The sequence below is a fragment of the Podarcis melisellensis genome, assembly GCF_964234715.1.
Source record: "Podarcis melisellensis genome assembly, chromosome: 16".
In the NCBI taxonomy this organism is placed as follows: domain Eukaryota; kingdom Metazoa; phylum Chordata; class Lepidosauria; order Squamata; family Lacertidae; genus Podarcis; species Podarcis melisellensis.
In genome coordinates, this window is record NC_138533.1 from 9549724 (window position 1) to 9570085 (window position 20362).

The 20362-nt window shown below is 47.2% G+C and overlaps 1 protein-coding gene across 6 annotated transcripts in view; it reads left to right on the top strand.

The window, feature by feature from the left end:
* The window catches only part of ADAM15 (ADAM metallopeptidase domain 15), a 53336-nt gene that overhangs the window by 21941 nt on the left and 11033 nt on the right, over positions 1–20362 (top strand). For 4 of the 6 annotated variants that reach the window (XM_081891395.1, XM_081891396.1, XM_081891397.1 and 1 more), the window contains exons 14-21: positions 603–798; positions 1884–1992; positions 9650–9815; positions 10788–10859; positions 13019–13130; positions 16026–16167; positions 17762–17812; positions 18667–18772. In XM_081891395.1, coding sequence (XP_081747521.1) covers positions 603–798; positions 1884–1992; positions 9650–9815; positions 10788–10859; positions 13019–13130; positions 16026–16167; positions 17762–17812; positions 18667–18772 — 954 coding nt within the window. The remainder of the gene's footprint in view (positions 1–602; positions 799–1883; positions 1993–9649; positions 9816–10787; positions 10860–13018; positions 13131–16025; positions 16168–17761; positions 17813–18666; positions 18773–20362) is intronic. The other 2 variants (XM_081891398.1, XM_081891394.1) reach the window with 1 other exon arrangement.

Sequence of the window (20362 nt, forward strand, 5' to 3'; positions counted from 1 at the left end):
AGCAGAGCCAGGGCTTTTTCGGCCGTGGCCCTGATCTGGTGGAGCGCTCTGTCACCAGAGACTAGGGCCCTGCGGGACTTGACATCTTTCCGCAGGGCCTGCAAGACAGAGCTGTTCCCCCAGGCCTTTGGCCAAGGCTCAGTCTGACCACCTCCTTCGGTAATTCTCACCTTAGCCTAATGTTTGACATTAATTTGATTTTGAATTGATTTTAGAATGAATTGATTTTAGAATATACAGTGGTACCTCGGGCTACATACACTTCAGGTTACATACGCTTCAGGTTACAGACTCCGCTAGCCCAGAAATAGTACCTCGTGTTAAATACTTTGCGTCAGGATGAGAACAGAAATCATGCTCCGGAGGCTCCATTAGCTAAAGTGGTGCTTCAGGTTAAGAACAGTTTCAGGTTAAGAATGGACCTCCGGAACGAATTAAGTACTTAACCTGAGGTACCACTGTATTTCAATTAATGGATTGTGATTTTATGTAAACTGTATTATTTTTACTGTGTTAGCCGCTCTGAGCCTGGCTTCGGCTGGGGAGGGCGGGATAAAAATAAATTATTATTATTATTATTATTATTATTCGTCTTTCACCAGCTCCGCAGTTCAGGATTTCTCTGCCGGGAAGCCCAGAACGAATGCGACCTCCCCGAATACTGTGACGGTACCTCCCCGCGTTGCCGGGCCAACGTCCACAAGCAAGATGGGACGCCGTGTGGGGACGAGAAGGCTGTCTGCTATGGGGGGGTCTGCCCCAATTACCTGAGCCAGTGCCAAGATCTTTGGGGCCCAGGTGAGCTGGTGTTTGGGGCTGTGTGCAAAGGGGAGATTTTTTCCAAGGGTGGGCTGGGGCGAGCTCCCGAGAAGGCCTGGTCTGCTTCTTAGCCTCATCCGCACCATGCATTCAAAGCATGCTTACACCACTTTAAAATCCATAATTCAGAACAGTTTAGAACATAATAGGGGCCTCCTGGATGAGGCCAATGGATGAGCCAGTATCCTGTTCTCACAGTGATCAACTGGGGAAACTGCAGGCAGGATCCGAGCACACCAGCTCTCTCCCATTTTTCAGGGCTGGAGTCTATTGCAGGTGAGCACAAAGAAGCAGAGCCGGTTGTCAGTGTAGTTAACTTTTTATCCAAGGAAACAAACTCTTCAACCCTTCCCAGTAGGCCTTGGCCCTCCGTGGAGCATTTGCCAGGGCTGAAGGTCCCTGCCTTCTGCCCTTTCTAAGCCTCCTCCTCTCCTGGATGTTTCCCAAGTGTTCTCTAACTACCTTCTGTACTTCTGTTCCGCTTCCCTCATTATTCTCATGGGATCATAGATTTGGAAGGCACCCTGAGGATCATCTAGCCCAGCCCTAGTGCAGGACTGTGTCCCATACGGGAATCGAACCTGCAACCTTGGCATTGCCAGCACCAAGCTCCAACCAGCTGAGCTATCTAGCTATACGATAGGTTCCTCAGGGTTAAATAACCACACATACACAATTTTTAGTGAATGTTCCCTCGTAGTTGCTAACAAATATTTACAGTGGCACCTCGGGCTACATACGCTTCAGGTTACAGACTCCGCTAACCCAGAAATAGTACTTCGGGTTAAGAACTTTGCTTCAGGTTGAGAAGAGAAATCGTGCTCTGGTGGCACGGCAGCAGCGGAAGGCCCCATTAAAGTGGTGCTTCAGGTTATGAACAGTTTCAGGTTAAGGACGGACCTCCAGAACAAATTAAGTACTTAACCCGAGGTACCACTGTATATGGTTCTTTTGCCTGTTAATTTTTCCATTTGTTCTCAAGCCGTGACTATCAAAATGGCAGCATGCTGCTGCTGTCGTTGGCTGTCCTGACTATCTCTCTCTCTCTCTCTCTCCGCTGGCAGGTTCGGTCCCTGTCTCGGACGCCTGTGTGGCCTCTTTGAATGGCAGAGGTGACCTGGAAGGGCACTGTGGTCAGCAAACTGATGGTTCCTATTTGCCGTGTTCAGAGAAGTGAGTGCTTTCCCTGTAAGGATGGGGGCCAGTGAGGGGTGTGGCCTATTTGGAAGGGGCGTAGCCTGATAAGAGTTCCAAGCAGGGCAGATTCTGTCCCCCAGGCCTGAGGCTCACCACCCCTTGTACAGGCAGACAAGACTAGCTTCCCTGGTTTTAGGCAGGTTTATCTTTCCTAGTTCTACCTGGAAATGCAGCAGGTCAGACCCAAAGCACTTTTAAAAATTGTAGTAATAATGTAAGCTCAAAGGTATTGATGAACAAAAGCAGAATTGAAGTTACCAAACATGGGAGCAGTACAGAGGTTGTATTCTCCAAATAGAGAGGAGATAATAAAAATACAGTGGTGCCTCAGGTTACATACGCTTCAGGTTACATACGCTTCAGGTTACAGACTCCTCTAACCCAGAAATAGTACCTCGGGTTAAGAACTTTGCTTCAGGATGAGAACAGAACTCATGCTCCGGTGGCGCGGTGGCAGCAGGAGGCCCCATTAGCTAAAGTGGTGCTTCGGGTTAAGAACATGTAGCCTTATTAGAGTTCACCGATTGGGTCTGCGTTGCTTCGGGACAGGAGGAAGGAAGTCAAAATGACACCGAGGTTGTTTCAAAGAAAGAGTTTATTCTGCTCTCCGGATTGCAGAAGGCACTTGCGTGGTGAGTCCACAGCAAGTACAAAGAAATGACAGGTTTCATGCAGTTTATATATCCTCCAGGCACCCTCTCACTCCTCCCCTAGGAGCCCAACCACGTCGGCGTACGTACACAGGTTGACATCACATATGTTCCTGCTCTGGTACTCTCAACCATAAAGGGATCTTCCTTCCTGCACTCCTGACCATAAAAGGATATTCCTGTTCCTACTCCTATCTTGGAGCAAGAGGTCACTACTTCCGAGAACATGCTCTGGCGTTAGTCCCAGACTTGGGTCTCTGCATCATTTGTGTTCAGAACATAAGATATGTCTGTGTCTGTTCTACTGGTAGAGTCAAGGCCAGTCTTGCCGTCAAACTGATAAGGGAGAGAGCTGTGTTCTTGTTTTGCATTTGCTCAACGGCTAAAGTTTATGCATTTTAGCTAAGGAGAAATGGGGATTTTGGTGCAGTTTAAAAGCTGCCTGCACAGTCAGTTTTGGGGTTTGGGAAACCCATTCCTTCATTCCCTACTCTTCTTTTGGACAGCCTTTCGGCTCGTCCCAAGGTACTGGCTGGTATTCTCATGTCAGTGCTGTAATCTGGGGCCGAATCATTCGTAACATCATTTTATGCATCATATTTTGCAGGCATTGCGTTAAGCAGGGTATACAGGAGCAGAAAAGAAGCAATATTAGTCTATTAACATCATTACAAGTCCTCTAAGCCACCCAAGGTTTGGAAGCCACTCAGTCAAAGAAGACATGTCCCATCCCTTCCTGGTTGGGACAGGAACATGGGCTACTTTCTCTCTTTCTGTTGCCAGGTGTCGAATAGCTACACCATGGTCAGAAGTGTTAAAACCACAGGCTCCTTCTGTCAAATTTAACGCAGCCCAAAATCTGGCGGAACCCAAAATCGGGGCCATAACTGAGGACTCATTCCAAGGCACAGGGAGGAGGGGTACTCCTCCCAAAGCATCTGTAGGTCACAGAGTGCGAGAGGTCCCGGGTGCAGACCATGCAATTGGTTTGGTTTTGCAGAATAGGCTTCCATTTCTGCGTGTTGCGGGCACCCCATTCTCTCATTAGCCTCTGGGTTACCTTAAGTGGTGTGGGTGCGGCGATGGCCAGAAATCAGAAGACTACCATCCCGGCTAAAACCATGCCCCCCCACAGCCCTACTTGCATCATTTGGGCACAGGGATATATCTATTTCCTAATACCTTCTTCTTCTAATAAGGAGGGTACCTCCCACAAAGCTATATACAAAGCTATATATTCAAAGGGAAAGAAAAGAAAATGTCCTCTTTTAGTTCATGCTGGATTCTTCTCTTGCTGTGTGTAGAGATGCCAGCTTCCAGCAGGGTGGTTGTCTGGTGGGTGGGGCTGAGCCGATGCGGTGAGAAGCGTGAGGCGGTGTCTGTAGGGCACTAAGAGATGGCGAGTCAAAGGGGTTGGTGTAGATCAATCGTAGCAGTCCAATCTGATACTGTCTGGGGTTTGCTTCATTCTTCAAATCAGGCCTACTGGAATATATGCAGTCAGGTGTTGGAGGCCCATCCTCTCCCATAGATGGTGGCATAACCGGGTTAAGAAGTCTCTCTGGAGGCATGGGTTAAGAACCTCAGTAATTCGAAGCTGCAACTGCAGGTGCATGAGCAGTGCTTGGCAAAGGGGGATAGAAAAATAAGTTCCTTTCATGTCCAACCATGCTGGCAAAGCATGAGGAGTGACGCACGTGGTTTCCTGTCCAAAGGTGAACTTGTCAGCTTTTGTAATCAGAGTGGCAGCAGTCACTGCTGTTTGCATGCAGGGAGGCAAAACTTGTCCCATAGTGGTTAATTTTTCAGACATCAGGGTCTAACAATTACCTTGATAAAATTACCTTGATAAAAAAACATATTTCGCCATGTGCAAATGGCTTTGGATACCTACTAGGTCCACAAATCACCATATAGCATATATTCAATACACACACAAAAATGACAATTTGAGCCCAACAAAGGACTGCTGGACATCCAAAGGGCCCCATTACCCCATTAATGCCTTCTGTTTCTTCTTCCAATTCCCATCCCTGTACTCTGCTGCCCTCAGGACCAAAGGCGCTACACCCACTTTATCGCTATATGATCTTATATACTGAAACACCCTTTTGTACTGTCCTTTTGTCCACTTTACCTCCTTTTCTTAAGTCCTTTCTAAATTATTCAATCCCAACATCATCATCATTATTATTTTTTCCTTCTCATCCTCTCTCTCTCTCTCTCTCTCTTGTTTGTGTGTGACACTGACACAAAGATGAAGTACATTAACAAGGTAACACAGGTGATGATCTGGCATCTGAAATCATTCACACAAACAGAAAGCTTAAAAACACAAAAAAAGCGTACCAGATGCTGGCTCTCTTCTTCAGGGTTAAATGTGATTGTAGCATATACACACAAATTGCAAGCAGAAATTAAATCACAAAAGAATGAGATCCTCTTGGAAGGTAGCCTATTACCATGATTATCCTACCTTTTCCTTTTAAGATATGCTTCTGTTTTAAATTCTTTCTGCAGAATATTCACAGTGAAAGGGGGTTCTGTTGGGCTGCATTTGGAAGTTGATTGACCTTTTAAATAAACTGTAGGACAGTCCTTCCTATTTCCCCCTCTTATTATTTATTATTTATCTGCAAATAATTTAATCCTTGATATACATATTCACGTACTTAATTGGCTTGGGACAGTGGTTCAGTTAGAATTATGGTTCATTTAGAAAAAGTTAAGTGCTACCTGCTGTATGGCTGAATTTTCTTATAAGAAAACATCTGATGACAGTCAGAAAGGGTATTCCTATTAAACAGGAGGAATAAGCAACTCATGCTGACTAAATATAAACTCATTTCTGCATCTGTATATTACACACAGAAGGAGACAGAGTGCAACTCAACTCTTTAACACCACCTTTTTTTTGGCATATCTATTTAATTCAATCCCATGTAGAGCAGATGGGGGGGTCGGGGGGGGTTGAGATAGCAGGTACCAAGACACTGTTTTGGGGGAAAGGTTCCTGCTTTTTCCTTTTCATAATGTGGAACTAAATATCTGACCTAGAGCACTAGGAACATTTTAGAGAACACCACGTAGAAGGCTATGACAGCATACAAGCAGCCCTGATAAGAAGTGCCTGATAACTTCCATATTTGAAACCACAAAGAAAGGCACAAACCACAAACAAACGAATACAGGCAGTGGGGCCTCTTGCTTGGTGTTATTTGCTTTATGAATTAAGTCCCAGTTTCTCAATACACACACTTGCTATTCACCCCAACACTCTTCCTACATGGATTCACACATTCATGAATTCACTTGGGCCAGTGTTCACATCATCCTGTTTTACTTAGCATTTTGGTTTGAAAACCCAAGTTCCACTTTCTCTGCACTTCCTGCAAGATTGTATAGTTGAAGGAAAGGGCCTCTAATAGAGCTTTTGTTTGCTTTTGAAGCTTTAGAAATTATTAACACAAAAATATTGGGTCGGATCTACCCACTAGTCCTCTAGTGGGGGGGGTAATTGTATCAATAAGCATTGAGGTATGTGTCTATCAACATCTTGATTCTGCTGTCACTAATGCATTTGACAACTCTGGAGGTTCAATCAACACGAATCAACACCTTTTCTCATATAAGATGTTTGTTTTGGAACACTTTCCACAGCCAAATGTGAACAGGGAAATAAAAGTTATTTTGCCTAAGACCTCTTCTGGCATGTACACTTAGAAATCAAAAAGGCCCATCTCAATTTTCAATTAATAGATGTCCAAGGAGTATCTTTCATGGGAGGGACATACTAAAAAAAAAAGCACAAACAACATTCCAGGTCCCTACTCTTGCTGTTAATTTATGGATGGTTAGCTGTCCAGCCAGTCAAAAAGAGGGCTGTTCCATAATATATTATATTCTTAGTTCTTAATTCAGAATTCTTTAAAAGCTGGTTTTACTCATGAAAACCTCAACCAAGAATCTTAGTGTGGATCACTCCACATATCCATGTAGGACTGTGACTAAGGTGTGTTGCTGGTCACACAGCCTCTAACTATTCGGCTTTTACTATATTTAGTAAATTCTCTCTGAATAAAAAGAATTTACTTTCTCAATAATAGCATATTATTGCTCATATAATTAGCTGTATTAATTACTGTATTAATTACTCTCAATAATAGCATATGAATATATTAATTTCAGTGATACTTATCAGCATAAAAAAAAACTCAATTGTCTTTACAACCCATTACCCAACCTTTCTCCTGTTCCAACATTCTCACTTCTCTACCCTCTACCTCTCACCTTTTCTACTTCCCTCTACCTTCTCCAGCCCAGACCACTACTTCACCTTCTGCATACATCTCTCTTCAAAAGAAGAGCCTTCTCCGACAGACCACTACTTCACCTTCTGCATACAATTGTTCATCGCTTTTACAAATAAAAATATTATACGCATTTCAAAAATATAAAGGTAGTGCAAAAATCAATTTTGGTTGAATTTAAATATTGCTATGCAATATTTGGTAATTTGTAATTTTCCTTAGTGTTCTCCGGCCCCATTTTAACCTGGTTTCCAGACTCCACCAAGGGCTGCATAGCGTCTTTATTTCTGTGTTAAACACAGACACTGCAAGGGGGATGATTTACTGCTTTGTCCCCGTAACCCTCTTACTTCTCTTCTCATCTATCTGAACATGGGATGGGGGAGTTAAAACCCCATCCCTTTTGACAACACTATCTTTTTCCATACATTTGTACATTTTTACTTTTGATCAACATTTAACAAGTGGTTTCTAAATCACCCAGGGTACCTTATGCAACAGAGTCAATAAGAAACAAACCTATTAACAAACACATTAAGATACCAGGTAGCTCAAAGCACAGTAAATTGATGACATTCAAATTCTGAAACCAGTACATGACCTTTATCATGAAAATATAAAATATAAAATTTGACCTCATTAACAACTCATGTCACTTTTAATGTTAAAGACCAAATAATCCTACCCTTTTTTTAAAATACTTGTACTCTGCAAGATTCTAGGTGTTTTAAGGTCTGTTTCCCAACCCCCTAAGACGCAGCACAGTAGATGTGGCAGAATTGAGAACCCCTTCATGCAGGGTTCTATTCCTGCCTCTGCAGAGCACATACCCTTTTTCCCCCCGGATCCCACGTGTTGGCAATACAATACAAGCCAACTGGACGCACCTATGCTGGTTACTGCCAGAATACAGAAAGGAGCTTAAAGGGGGTTTTTCAACTGTAGCTTGACATTTCCAATTGTCCAAAAGAACAAACACTGCAAGGGGGTCGGTTTACTTTTCCTTTTTTTTCTTTTTTTTTCTTTTTCTTTCCCTTAACCTCTGGGACACTCCGTCCACCTAACGTTGTTTCCCACTCAGTCACCTTTCTCCGCGTCCTGTTAGTGGCCTAGACGGACTCATGTTGCTAAGAACCGCACCTTACAAGGACCACACTTCGCTTCGTCAGCGGCTCTGAGCCTCGACGTCTCATCCACTCAAAACATTCACTGGAGTGTCCCCATACACAAATAAATACACATACATACAAACCCCATACACATACAAACCCCATGCACCTCCCCAATCCCCTTTACCCACAAACTTCCCAAGACCGGTGGCACTTTACTGCTCTTCTACCGGCAAACCAGCGGCACACTACTGCTCTCTACTGGCTAAACCCAGCGGCACTTTACTGCTCCTACTGGGCGGGGCTGATCAAACCCCTGACCCCCACAAAACAAGCTGTGGAGCCTACCTTTCCCCTGGGTACCCTTCTCCCGTGCAGCTGCTGTCTTTCTTCCGTCTCTGCTGCGTCTCCACTCAGGTACGGGGTGGGGGGCTCCCCCTAGAAGATGTAGGGTGCGCGCTTGGAGCCACCGACGCCGACCGAGCTGTTCGCTGAGCAGTGACGCCCCGGTCCTTCGTCCTTGTCCTCAGAGAACACGGATTCCCGGCCAATGCACCAAGAAATGTAGCCTTATTAGAGTTCACCGATTGGGTCTGCGTTGCTCCGGGACAGGAGGAAGGAAGTCAAAATGACACCGAGGTTGTTTCAAAGAAAGAGTTTATTCTGCTCTCCGGATAGCAGAAGGCACTTGCGTGGTGAGTCCACAGCAAGTACAAAGAAATGACAGGTTTCATGCAGTTTATATATCCTCCAGGCACCCTCTCACTCCTCCCCTAGGAGCCCAACCACGTCGGCGTACGTACACAGGTTGACATCACATATGTTCCTGCTCTGGTACTCTCAACCATAAAGGGATCTTCCTTCCTGCACTCCTGACCATAAAAGGATATTCCTGTTCCTACTCCTATCTTGGAGCAAGAGGTCACTACTTCCGAGAACATGCTCTGGCGTTAGTCCCAGACTTGGGTCTCTGCATCATTTGTGTTCAGAACATAAGATATGTCTGTGTCTGTTCTACTGGTAGAGTCAAGGCCAGTCTTGCCGTCAAACTGATAAGGGAGAGAGCTGTGTTCTTGTTTTGCATTTGCTCAACGGCTAAAGTTTATGCATTTTAGCTAAGGAGAAATGGGGATTTTGGTGCAGTTTAAAAGCTGCCTGCACAGTCAGTTTTGGGGTTTGGGAAACCCATTCCTTCAAACAGTTTCAGGTTAAGAACAGACCTCCAGAACGAATTAAGTTCTTAACCTGAGGTACCACTGTAAAAGCAACAAAAGACATTATGGAAGCTTTCCATGAAAGGGAGAGAGTTTTCTTACATCTGAGTTTGACAGGTAAAAAATGAAATTCCATCTGAACGGCGTAGAAATGTTCCGAGTCTTCCTTACCCATAGAAACACACGGGATATAGGAGTTATTTTCCCTGCAATGACCTCCATATTATTGTACCGCGGTGACACTAGAAGTCTTGCTTCATTTACTTGAAAAAACTTGAGGGCTGGAGACTTGACGTGGAGAGAGTCAAGAGCAACCAGTGTGTCAAAGACTTGCAATCCCTTTCTGCCAGGGACGCCTTGTGTGGGCGGCTGCAGTGCCAACCCAGCAGCACCAATGCTAGAAAACAGAACAGAACGACCAGGGCTCCCGAATGCCCACATCACACCCCGACTCCTGTTGATGACATCCTGGATCTGGCCATGGTGTTGCCCGGCACAGGCTGTGGGGCTGGCAAGGTGAGTGGGCATCATGTGGACGCAGCGGGTGTATCTTGTTAGGTCCCCCTCCTCCGTGAGCTGCTGCTTGGAACACAATCCTCCTCTGAGATGGTCAATTTGTTATTTCTAGGACATATAGGACATAACATAAAATTTGAAGATTGGCGAAAATTGTGGAGAATAGATTTAAAATTTACAGACTGTTCTCTTTTGAAAGAAAAGTATATGAAAATGATGTATAGATGGTATATAACACCAGTACAGATTGCAGGAATGTAGAAAACTGGGTCAAACGTATGCTGGAATTGTAAAGGAAAAAGAAGGGACTTTTTACCATATGTGGTGGGAATGTAGAGAAATTAAAAAAAATTGGGAAATGATATATAATGAGTTGAAGAAAGTGTTTAAATTAACATTTGTAAAAAAAAACCCAGAAGCATTTTTGTTAGGGATTGTAGGAAAGACCTGCCAAGGAAAATAAAGAAATTATTTATGTATGCGACAACGGCGGCAAGAGTCTTAATAGCACAAGGATGGAAGAATGAGGAAATCCCGGCAAAAGAACTGTGGCGAGAGAAATTGATGGATTATGCGGAATTGGCGAAATTGACATGCAAACTGCGAGACAAGGACAACTGTGACTTTAAAGAAGAGTGGGAACTTTTTACAAACTACTTTAAAAAAAACAGCAAAATGAATTGGACTCCTTGGCAGGTTTTGAATAAACATACACAAATTTATTGATTGTTAACATAATAGACAGATCATTTAAGGATCTTTACAGTTTTACAATATGCAGAGAATAACATGTGTTGAAAAATCAGAGAGAGGAGCTGAGGGAAGTCTTGTGGTGAGGGAGGGAGGGTTTCTCTTGGGGAGGGAAAAATGGGGGGGTGGAATGAAGGGGATATGTTTTAATAATTTGCTATGTTGAAACTCTTAATAAAAACTAATTTTTTAAAAATAAAATTGTTCCTTCTCTGGTTGCAGGTGTGTGTTGACCAACGGTGTCGTGATCTCTCCTCGCTCAAGCTGCCATCGTGTCAGTGCAACAGCCATGGGGTAAGTGGAAGGACTTGGGGGGCAGAGCCGTAGTGGTCCGGGGTTGCAGGGTTTGCATGGGTCTGTCAAAGACCCATTACAATTTCTGCAGCCCAATCCCCGCCTCCAGCGTCCTAGAGCCAGCCAGTCAGCATGAAAGGAGAGCTGTTGAGCCACTGAGAAGAAGTCTTCTCACCCTTTGTGCTGACTGGAGCCAATCGGAGCGAAGGGAGGGGAGTCGGCCTCTGAGGTTGGGCTCCCAGGATCACTGTGGGGAAAAGGTGCTCAGGAAGAACACCTGGGGGAGTTTGTTCTATATATGCTCCAAAGCTAAGCATTTAGGAACACATGGAAATCACAAGGCGCTTCAGTTTTGAGAGAAAGTAGTGGGACTTTCAGGGAAAACGCAACTTAAGTTATTCTAAAAGAAGATATCGGAGCACTCCAAATTATTTGCCCATGAATGTGCACAGAAAATAGTAGATCTGGCTGAAAAGCCACACAGGGAGGTTTTCACTGAGTGTTGCAATGTCTCGGCCCAGTACAGTCGTACAGTGGTACCTTGGGTTAAGAACGTAATTCGTTCCGGAGGTCCGTTCTTAACCTGAAACTGTTCTTAACCTGAAGCACCACTTTAGCTAATGGGGCCTCCCATTGCCGCCATGCTACCAGAGCACAATTTCTGTTCTCATCCTGAAGCAAAGTTCTTAACCCAAGGTACTATTTCTGGGTTAGCGGAGTCTGTAACCTGAAGCATCTGTAACCTGAGGTACCACTGTACCTTGGTTTTTGAGCAGCTTAGTTCTCGAATGTTTTGGCTACCGAACGTCGCAAATCCAGAAGTGACTGTTCCAGTTTGCGAACTATTTTTGGAAGCCGAACGCCCGACGGGGCTACTGTGGCTTCCAATTGGCTACAGGAGCTTCCTGCAGCCAATCAGAAGCCGCGCTTTAGTTTTGGAAGTCAACTGTATACCTTCAGGAGCGTCTCCATCCTCATTGTTCAGCCTGGACACTGAAGTCCAACTCCAAGGGTCTTCTGGTGGTTCCCTCACTGTGAGAAGTGAAGCTACAGGGAACCAGGCAGAGGGCCTTCTTGGCAGTCGCGCCCGCCCTGTGGAACCCCCTCCCATAAGATGCCAAGGAGATAAATAACTACCGTATTTTTCGCACCATAGGGCGCACCGGACCATAGGGCGCACCCAGTTTTTTTTTGGGGGGGGGGAAATCAAGAAAAAAAAATTCTCCCCCCCAGCCCCAAAGAGCAACGTACAGGCTGCACACAACCTCTCCCTGCCGGAGGGGTTGCGCGCAGCTATGGAAGAAGGCAAGGCAGCGAGCGGGATGGATCCCGCTCGCTGTTTTGGCTTCCCCTTTAGCCCTGTGCAGCCTCTCCTTGCTGGGAGACGCTGCGCAGGGCTAAAGAAGCCATAGCCCCATGCAGCCTCTCCCTGCTGGACACAAGCCTGCATTCGCTCCATAGGATGCACACACATTTCCCCTCAATTTTTGGAGGGGAAAAACTGCGTCCAATAGAGCGAAAAATACGGTATATGACTTTTAGAAGACATCTGAAGGAGGCCCTGTATTGGGAAGTTTTTAGTGTGTGATGTTTTCCTGTGTTTTTATTCTGTTGGAAACTGCCCAGAGTAGAATTGTAAGATTATTGTACAATCTTGGTAAAAAGGGTGTGGCAGTGTTTATCGTGAAGGCACCCTGCACCTCTGAACCTGCCACTACTCTACTGTGTGGAAAGGAGGGGAGTTAGAAGCCAGGAATCTGCCCCCCATTCCCCTCACAGAACTACAATTCCCAGAGTTCCTTGCGATGACAGATTGCTAAACCCCTCTGGGAATTGTAGCTCTGTGAGGGGAATGGGGGGGGGGTGTTGCCTAACAACTCTCAGTCCCCTTAACAAACTACAGTTTCCCAAGATGCTTCGGGGGAAGCCGTGACCCATTTAAAGTGGTATGATACTGATTTAACTGTTTGCACGGATGGAGGCTGAGTTTCAGCAGCCCCATCTCTTATAGAGGCGGATTGGGGCCTCCGAGGGTAACCCCTTGATGGATGCTCATGGGCCACAATGTGGGGAAAGTGAAGGGAAAAAAGAAAGTGCTCTGGCCTCTTCCGATTCTGCCAAGTCACCTCCTTCTGTGGGTCTTTCTTCCCTGTTTGCAGGTATGTAACAGCAAAGGACACTGCCATTGTCAGTCTGGCTGGGCCCCTCCAAACTGCCTGAGCAGTGGGTCGGGGGGCAGCATAGACAGCGGGTCGGCTGCTATGGAGTCAAGTAAGTAGCCATGGGGCCCAGTGGGTGGGGATAAGTGCTGCAATTTTCAAAGGCTGAATTGTAGCTCTCTGGGGGGAATAGGGGTTGCTCCTAACAGCTCTCGTCGCCCTTTTCAAACCCCAGATCCCGGGGATCTTTGGGAGAAGCCATGACTGTTTCAAGTGGCATCACAGGGCCTAGGACCCTCATACCTATGGGACCGCCTCTCCCGGTATGCCCCACGGGGAGCCTCAAGGTCCATAAATAGCAACACCCTAGAGGTCCCAGGCCCTAAGGAAGTCAGATTAGCCTCAACCAGAGCCAGGGCCTTTTCAGCACTGGCTCCAGCCTGGTGGAATGCTCTGCCTCATGAGACCAGGGCCCTGTTGGATCAGATTTCTTTCCGCAGGGCCTGTAAGACAGAGTTGTTCCGCCTGGCCTTTGGCTTGGAGCCAATTTGATTCCCTCCCTCTCTTTATTTTTTCTTTTCCTTCTCCTCCTGCGATGAGGCATTTTAATGAGGCATTTTAGTATTTTAATGTTTCGGTATTTTAATGTTGTATTTTAATTTTGTTTTTAAGTTGTAATCACTCACCTTGTTTTTATTATTGCTTGTTAGCCGCCCTGAGCTCAGGCTTGGCTGGGGAGGGCGGGGTATAAATAAAAAATTATTATTATTATTTAAATGCGACTAGACAAACTTCTCGCATCAAAACCTTCGAAAAGGACTTCAGCTATTTTTCTAGCCGCTAGCTTCCATTGCTGCCATTGATAACCTGCTTTCAGGTCTTGCTTTTGAGTTTCCCCTATGGGCATCCAGCTGACCACTGGGAGAACAGGATCCTGAAGCAGGTGACCCTTTTGCCTGATCCAGCAGCCATGCTGATTTTACATTCCTATCTGACACCCGTTCTGGGCCTGTTGACAACTCAGTTGGCTCAAGAAAGGCACGGTTAGCCAGGAGTCTTATTTCTATTACTTACTTCTATTTTATTTTATTACTTATATCTACCTAATCATCATTATTTAAATCATATTCATGTGTTGAAACACATGCTTTCAAAGCCTCTTCTGGAAGCCGTAAACGTTGCGAGGCAAGGCAATTTTGAAAATAAAACATCAGTAACAGCGATGGAAAACACCATCAAAGGAGGCAGACAATTGCTCTTCTGCTTTCTTTTACAACAGTGATTTCCCAAAAGTGCTGTAGCCCGAGGCTGGCTTTTTTCCTTTTCTCTTCCAAATTAAAAAACTTGAAGGTGCACATAATTCTTAGACCCAGAAAGGAGGTCCCAGTGAAAGGTCACACAGCCTTGAAGGATACTCAGGCATATACAAACCAGCCACATAGTCGTTATATCTCCCTAGCATCCCTTCCAGACATCCTTTTTATCTTGCATTCCCGACAATTTGTTCTCCTGATGGCATCAGGATGGTTTTGTATGCGATCCTGCACTTGATACCCTTTGCGTCTCTTTTCTGTCCTGCTTTTGTTATGTTCTAATAGCACGAGACTCCCCCCTCCAAGTGGCAATAATGTTGATAACATTGGGGGAGCGTTGCAGAACTGCTCATAAAAGCAGGATGGCATGGGGGACGGTTAAAAATCCGCCACGAATATGTGCTTATTTCGTCGACAAGAAGAACCTAAGGAGATCCAAGCAGGCTCGCCTCGCGTTCTTTACGTTGCAGAACACAGCTGCAAAGCACAGCAGCCCAGGGTTGTTCCAAGCAAAGTCCTACAGAGAGCAGACCCCTTTAAATAACTCTGTCTAAATTGTTCGTGTTGTGGGTTTACTCTCAGGACTAGCACTGGATACAAACCCCAGTCTGGAGGAACCCCCTAGTGCCGCAGTTCTCAACCTGTGGGTCCCCAGATGTTGTTGGACTACAACTCCTATCATCCCTGAGCTCTAGCCTTGCTAGCTAGGGGTGATGGGACCCAAAGGTTGAGAAAGGCTGCCCTAATGCATCATTGCAAGAGGAGATCAGTATCCAGGCCAGATTCTAGGGAAAGAGAACAGCCATAAGATCCTAGGAAGAGTGAATGAGGCCAGGGGCCTATCTAGTCCAGTATCCTGTTCTCACAGTGGCCAATTGAATGCCTGCAGGAAGACCACAGGCAGGGCGTAAAGGAAAGAGCCCACTGTTGCTCGTTGGAACTTAAGAACAGCCATGCAACTGGATCAGGCCAAAGGAGGGCCATCTGATCCAGCATCTTGCCCTCACAGTGGCCGACCAAATGCCTGTGGGAAGCCTGCGAGCAGGACCCGAGTGCGAGAGCAGCTCCCTCCATTTGTGACTCCCAGTAACTCCCAGTATTCAGAGGGACATCCAGCCTCTGACAGCAGAAACAGAGCAATAGCCATGCATAGCCACCGACAGATTTGCCCTCCACAAATTCATCTAATCCTCTTTCAGAGCCACCCAAGTCGGTGGCCATCCCCGCCTCCTGTGGCAGAGAGTTCCATAGTTTAACTGCGTGAAGAAAGACTTTCTGTTGCTCTGTCCCAAATCTTCCAACATTCGGCACCCATGGACCCAGCTCTCGTATGTTGAAAGGGGGAGAACAACTGTCTCCACCCACGCATAATTTTATAGATTCCCATCGTGCCACGTCTTTTCTCTCAGCTTAAAGAAGTCCCAAACGCCGCAGGAGAGTTGCTTCAAGCCTATTGGGAAGGGAGGATTAAACCCCCAGCCCCTCTCCTTCTGCCGGGTGGGTGGATAGCTCCGTATTGTATATAACAGTGTAGGGCATTCAGAGCTGGTGACTGAGTTGGGAACAAGGTCTCTTTTGTTACTGGGAACGCAGCGGGGGCAATATACAGCCTGGCATGCGGCATTGTGGACGTGCGTCTGCCTGGCACTGAATAACACACTGTCTCCTCTTCCCCCCCACCCTCTCCTTCCCAGGGGGCAGCGCCACCTCGACCGCCTTAGTGCTGACGGCCCTCTTGCTGGTCTTGGTCCTCTGCCTCGGGATCTGCTGCACCAAACGCGTCGGCCTCCACAAACGCCTCTGGCAGATCGGCAAGGGCACCAGCTGCCAGTACAGGTAATGGACGGCACACCCTCCTTGCCCTTTGATCCCTGCCCTGCTTTCCACCGGTGTCCCCGCGAAATGACTCCCCCACTTTTCCTCCAACGTCCCCTCCAAATGGCTGCCCTAGCAAAGATGAGAACCTTCCTTCCTTCCTTCCTTCCTTCCTTCCTTCCTTCCTTCCTTCCTTCCTTCCTTCCTCCCTCCCTCTGTCCCGTTAAAGGCCAAAATGGGCCACCCAGGTGGATCAAAGCCGTCATGCCAGGATCTCCTTCCCGATGCTGGTTTTAACTTCAGGACCACAATACCTTTCATAGCACCTCTCCTGATATGACGCTATCTGGATTACGCCCCCTCTTCAACCTTGGTGTTCATCTGAATCGTTTTTCCAGGTCTCCTCACTCTGGAGGAGTTTTGGAGGGTGGTGGTCAAGGAACGGGGCGTTTTCAGTTGTCTGTGGAGTCGTCTTTCCAACCACGGTCTGCCTGCTGCCATCATTCCACTTTTATTGGCATCTGGCTGAAACTTCCAGGTTCCTCCTTCCAGGTCTCTTAGTGGAGTGTGATCTGTTGGCCGGTGGCCTCCATGGTGGGAATATAATCTTGCTGCAGAAATGTTTTTAGTGGCTTTCTTTATGAGCCATCTGCAATGGCTCTATCGGAATGTATGATTTTTATGATTTGTTTTTTTTTAATGTTGCTTGGAGACTTGTCTGCAGCAAGCAATGGAGAAGTCAAATGCAGTGGTACCTCGGCTTAAGTACTTAATTCGTTCTGGAGGTCCGTTCTTAACCTGAAGCACCACTTTAGCTAATGGGGCCTCCTGCTGCTGCCGCGCCGCCGGAGCACGATTTCTGTTCTCATCCTGAAGCAAAGTTCTTACCCCAAGGTACTATTTGTGGGTTAGCGGCAGTGGCGTAGCGTGGGGGGTGCAGGGGGGCCGGCCGCACCGGGCGCAAATCCACGGGTTAGAGGGTGCAAATTACTTGCCTTGCCCCGGGTGCTGACAACCCACGCTACGCCACTGGTTAGCGGAGTCTGTAACCTGAAACGTATGTAACCTGAAGCGTATGTAACCCGAGGTACCACTGTAACTGTTTGTGGAGATGGGTTGTATCGTGTTTCAGCCCTAGTTGGAGTAGACCCGCTGAAATTATTTATTATGTTTTTATCCCACCTTTCCTCCCAAGCGGCTCATCATGGCATGCACAGTTCCTCCTTCTCCCCTGCGAGGGAGCTTAAACTGAGAGACAGTGTCTGGCCCAAGGTCGCCCAGTGAGCTTCACGACTGGGCGGAGGATTTGAACCCTGATCTCCCAGGTCTTCGTCCAATACTCTAACCACTACACGACCGCAGGCTCCTTAACCAACATGACTAACTTAGGTCCATTCATTTCAGTGGGCTTACTCTAAGTAGAGCGCCATTGGATGCCATCCAGTAATGATAATTCCTGCCCTAACCTCCATCTGTTTCCTCACACTGTGTTGACACCTGGCTATTTCTCTCCCCACGCACCCATCCTGTGCCCCATAAAGGGACCTCTGTCCTCCCCTCTCCCCAATGTCACACACTGCTGTGGAACACTAACTCTGCTCCCCTCACCCTGCAGCACTGAGGCAGAGTCCCAAGTGCGATTCATCTGCCCAGCTGAACAAAGAGGGTAATACGGCTGATCCTGCAACAGCTGAGCTTTGATGTCATTTTTGGGTGTGAATGAAATGGTGGAGGCTCCCCCCCCCCTTCCTATCTGGTGCTGGTTTGGTGCTTTGCCTGGGTTTGGTGCTTCTATACAAATATACCGTATTTTTCACCCTATAGGACGCACTTTCCCCCCTCCAAAAATGAAGGGGAAATGTGTGTGCATCCTATGGGACGAATGCAGGCTTTCACTGAAGCCTGGAGAGCGGGAGGGGTCAGTGCGCACCGACCCCTCTCGCTCTCCAGGCTTCAGGAATCTATCCGCAAGCCTTGGGAGCACGCAGGAGTTCCCACCGGTCTCCCAAGGCTTCTGGAGAGCTGCCTGCATCCCGAAGCTCGGGGCGCACTGAGAAGCGCGCTCTGGGCTTCGGCAGCTCTCTGCAAGCCGTGGGAGCCCGGCGCAACCTCCCGCCAGGCTCCCTAGGCTTGCGGATAGCAGCCTGTTCTGGGGGCTGGGGTTGGGGGAAGCCTGAGGGGGAAATAATTTTTTTCTTTATCCCCCCCCCCAAAAAAAACTAGGTGCACCCTATGGGCCGGTGCGCCCTATGGGGCGAAAAATACGGTATTTCTCTTGCGCGTGCTCTTCTCTCCTTTGGGGTGAAATCCAAGTCCCTGATGGCTGCTTGTGGACTCTAGAAGCTTTTGCATCTTGAGGGCCGCATTCCCTTCTGGATGACCTATTGGGGGCCACAATTCAGCGCTGGGCGGAGCCAGAGGCAAAAGCGTGTTGGTCTCTCTCTGTGTGTATATGTGTGCGTTGGCCTGTAATATGTCCCCTAAGACCGAGGCCTCGGCCTTCCTGTTCTCCCCCATCAGGATCACGCACCCGGAGCCTCGGACTTACAGCCAAGCCCCCCCAGGGCGCCCCCGGCCCCCACAGTTCAGGCAGAATACTGAGCTCCAGCTCATGCCGACTTCCAAGGTAAGTGATGGTTTTCCACCTTCGTATGTGGGTGGCGCCTGGCTGTGCCAGCTGTGATCGCTGCATTTCTTTCATTTACTAATTCGTTAGATTATTACAATGTCATCTTACGGTTCAAACCGCTTACTCACAGCCCCTCCAAGGGTCCCTATTTTTTCAGGGACGTTCCTGATTTGGAGAAGCCGTCCCGGTTTCTGATTCGATCCCGGAATGTCCCACATTTCCTTAGGACGTCCCTATTTTCATCGGAGAAATGTTAGCCAGGGGTCAGCAAACTTTTTCAGCAGGGGGCCAGTCCACTGTCCCTCAGACCTTGTGGGGGGCCGGACTATATTTTGAAGAAAAAATGAACGAAGTCCTATGCCCCACAAATAACCCAGAGATGCATTTTAAATAAAAGCACACATTCTACTCATGTAAAAACACACTGATTCCCGAACCGTCCATGTCCGGACTTAGAAGGCGATTGGGCCTTAGGTTGCCTACCCATGCTCCAAGCCATCTGAAGCCAATCTTGTATAGGGAAGTTTTTAAAAAAAAATGTTTAATGTTGTCTTATGTTTTTATATATGTTGAAAGCTGCCCAGAGTGGCTGGGGCAAACCAGTCAGGTTGGCAGGCTATAAATAGTAAAATAATATCATTATGGAATGGGACGTCCCTATTTTCATCGGAGAAATGTTGGAGGATATGTACTTGTAATAATGAGATACCAGAAGAATTTGGAGGGGTGCTGCTTTGACAGTGGTACAATAAAGTCTGGCAAATAAGCACTTAGGGTTTTTTTTTGGCAGGGGGTGGAATTGACTAACTAAACTTGGCCCAAGGTTTGAAGCACAAAGACCTTTTTGCCACGAATCAATACACCTTTCAGGGACGCGGGTGGCGCTGTGGGTTAAACCACTGAGCCTAGGACTTGTCGATCAGAAGGTCGGCGGTTCGAATCCCCGCGACGGGGTGAGCCCCGTTGCTCGGTCCCTGCTCCTGCCAACCTAGCAGTTCAAAAGCACGTCAAAGTGCAAGTAGATAAATAGGTACCACTCCGGCGGGAAGGTAAACGGTGTTTCCGTGTGCTGCTCTGGTTCACCAGAAGCATCTTAGTCATGCTGGCCACATGACCCGGAAGCTGTCTGCGGACAAACGCCGGCTCCCTCGGCCCATAGAGCGAGATGAACGCTGCAACCCCAGAGTCGGTCACAACTAGACCTAATGGTCAGGGGTACCTTTACCTTTAATACACCTTTTTATGCACATGGCTAAAAATTAATAGTCCCCTAACACTATAAAACCTTGTGGTTAATGCAAATTGTGTATCGCCTTCCATACTAATGGGTAGGAACGTATGTTCTTTGGATGTTATTTTGGATGTAAGGCCTAAACTTCCATCTTCAGAGCTAGGGTGGGATACTTTATTTATTTGTTGCGTTTATACTTCCAACTTTTTCTTCGGGGAGCCCAGGGTGTGGAGTACATGATTCTCACCCTTCATCATTTAATCCCCACCATAATCCTGCGAGGTAGGCTAGGCTGGGAGGCAGTGGCTGGCCCAGGGTCACCCAGTGAGCTTCATGGCTGAGTGGGGATTTGCACT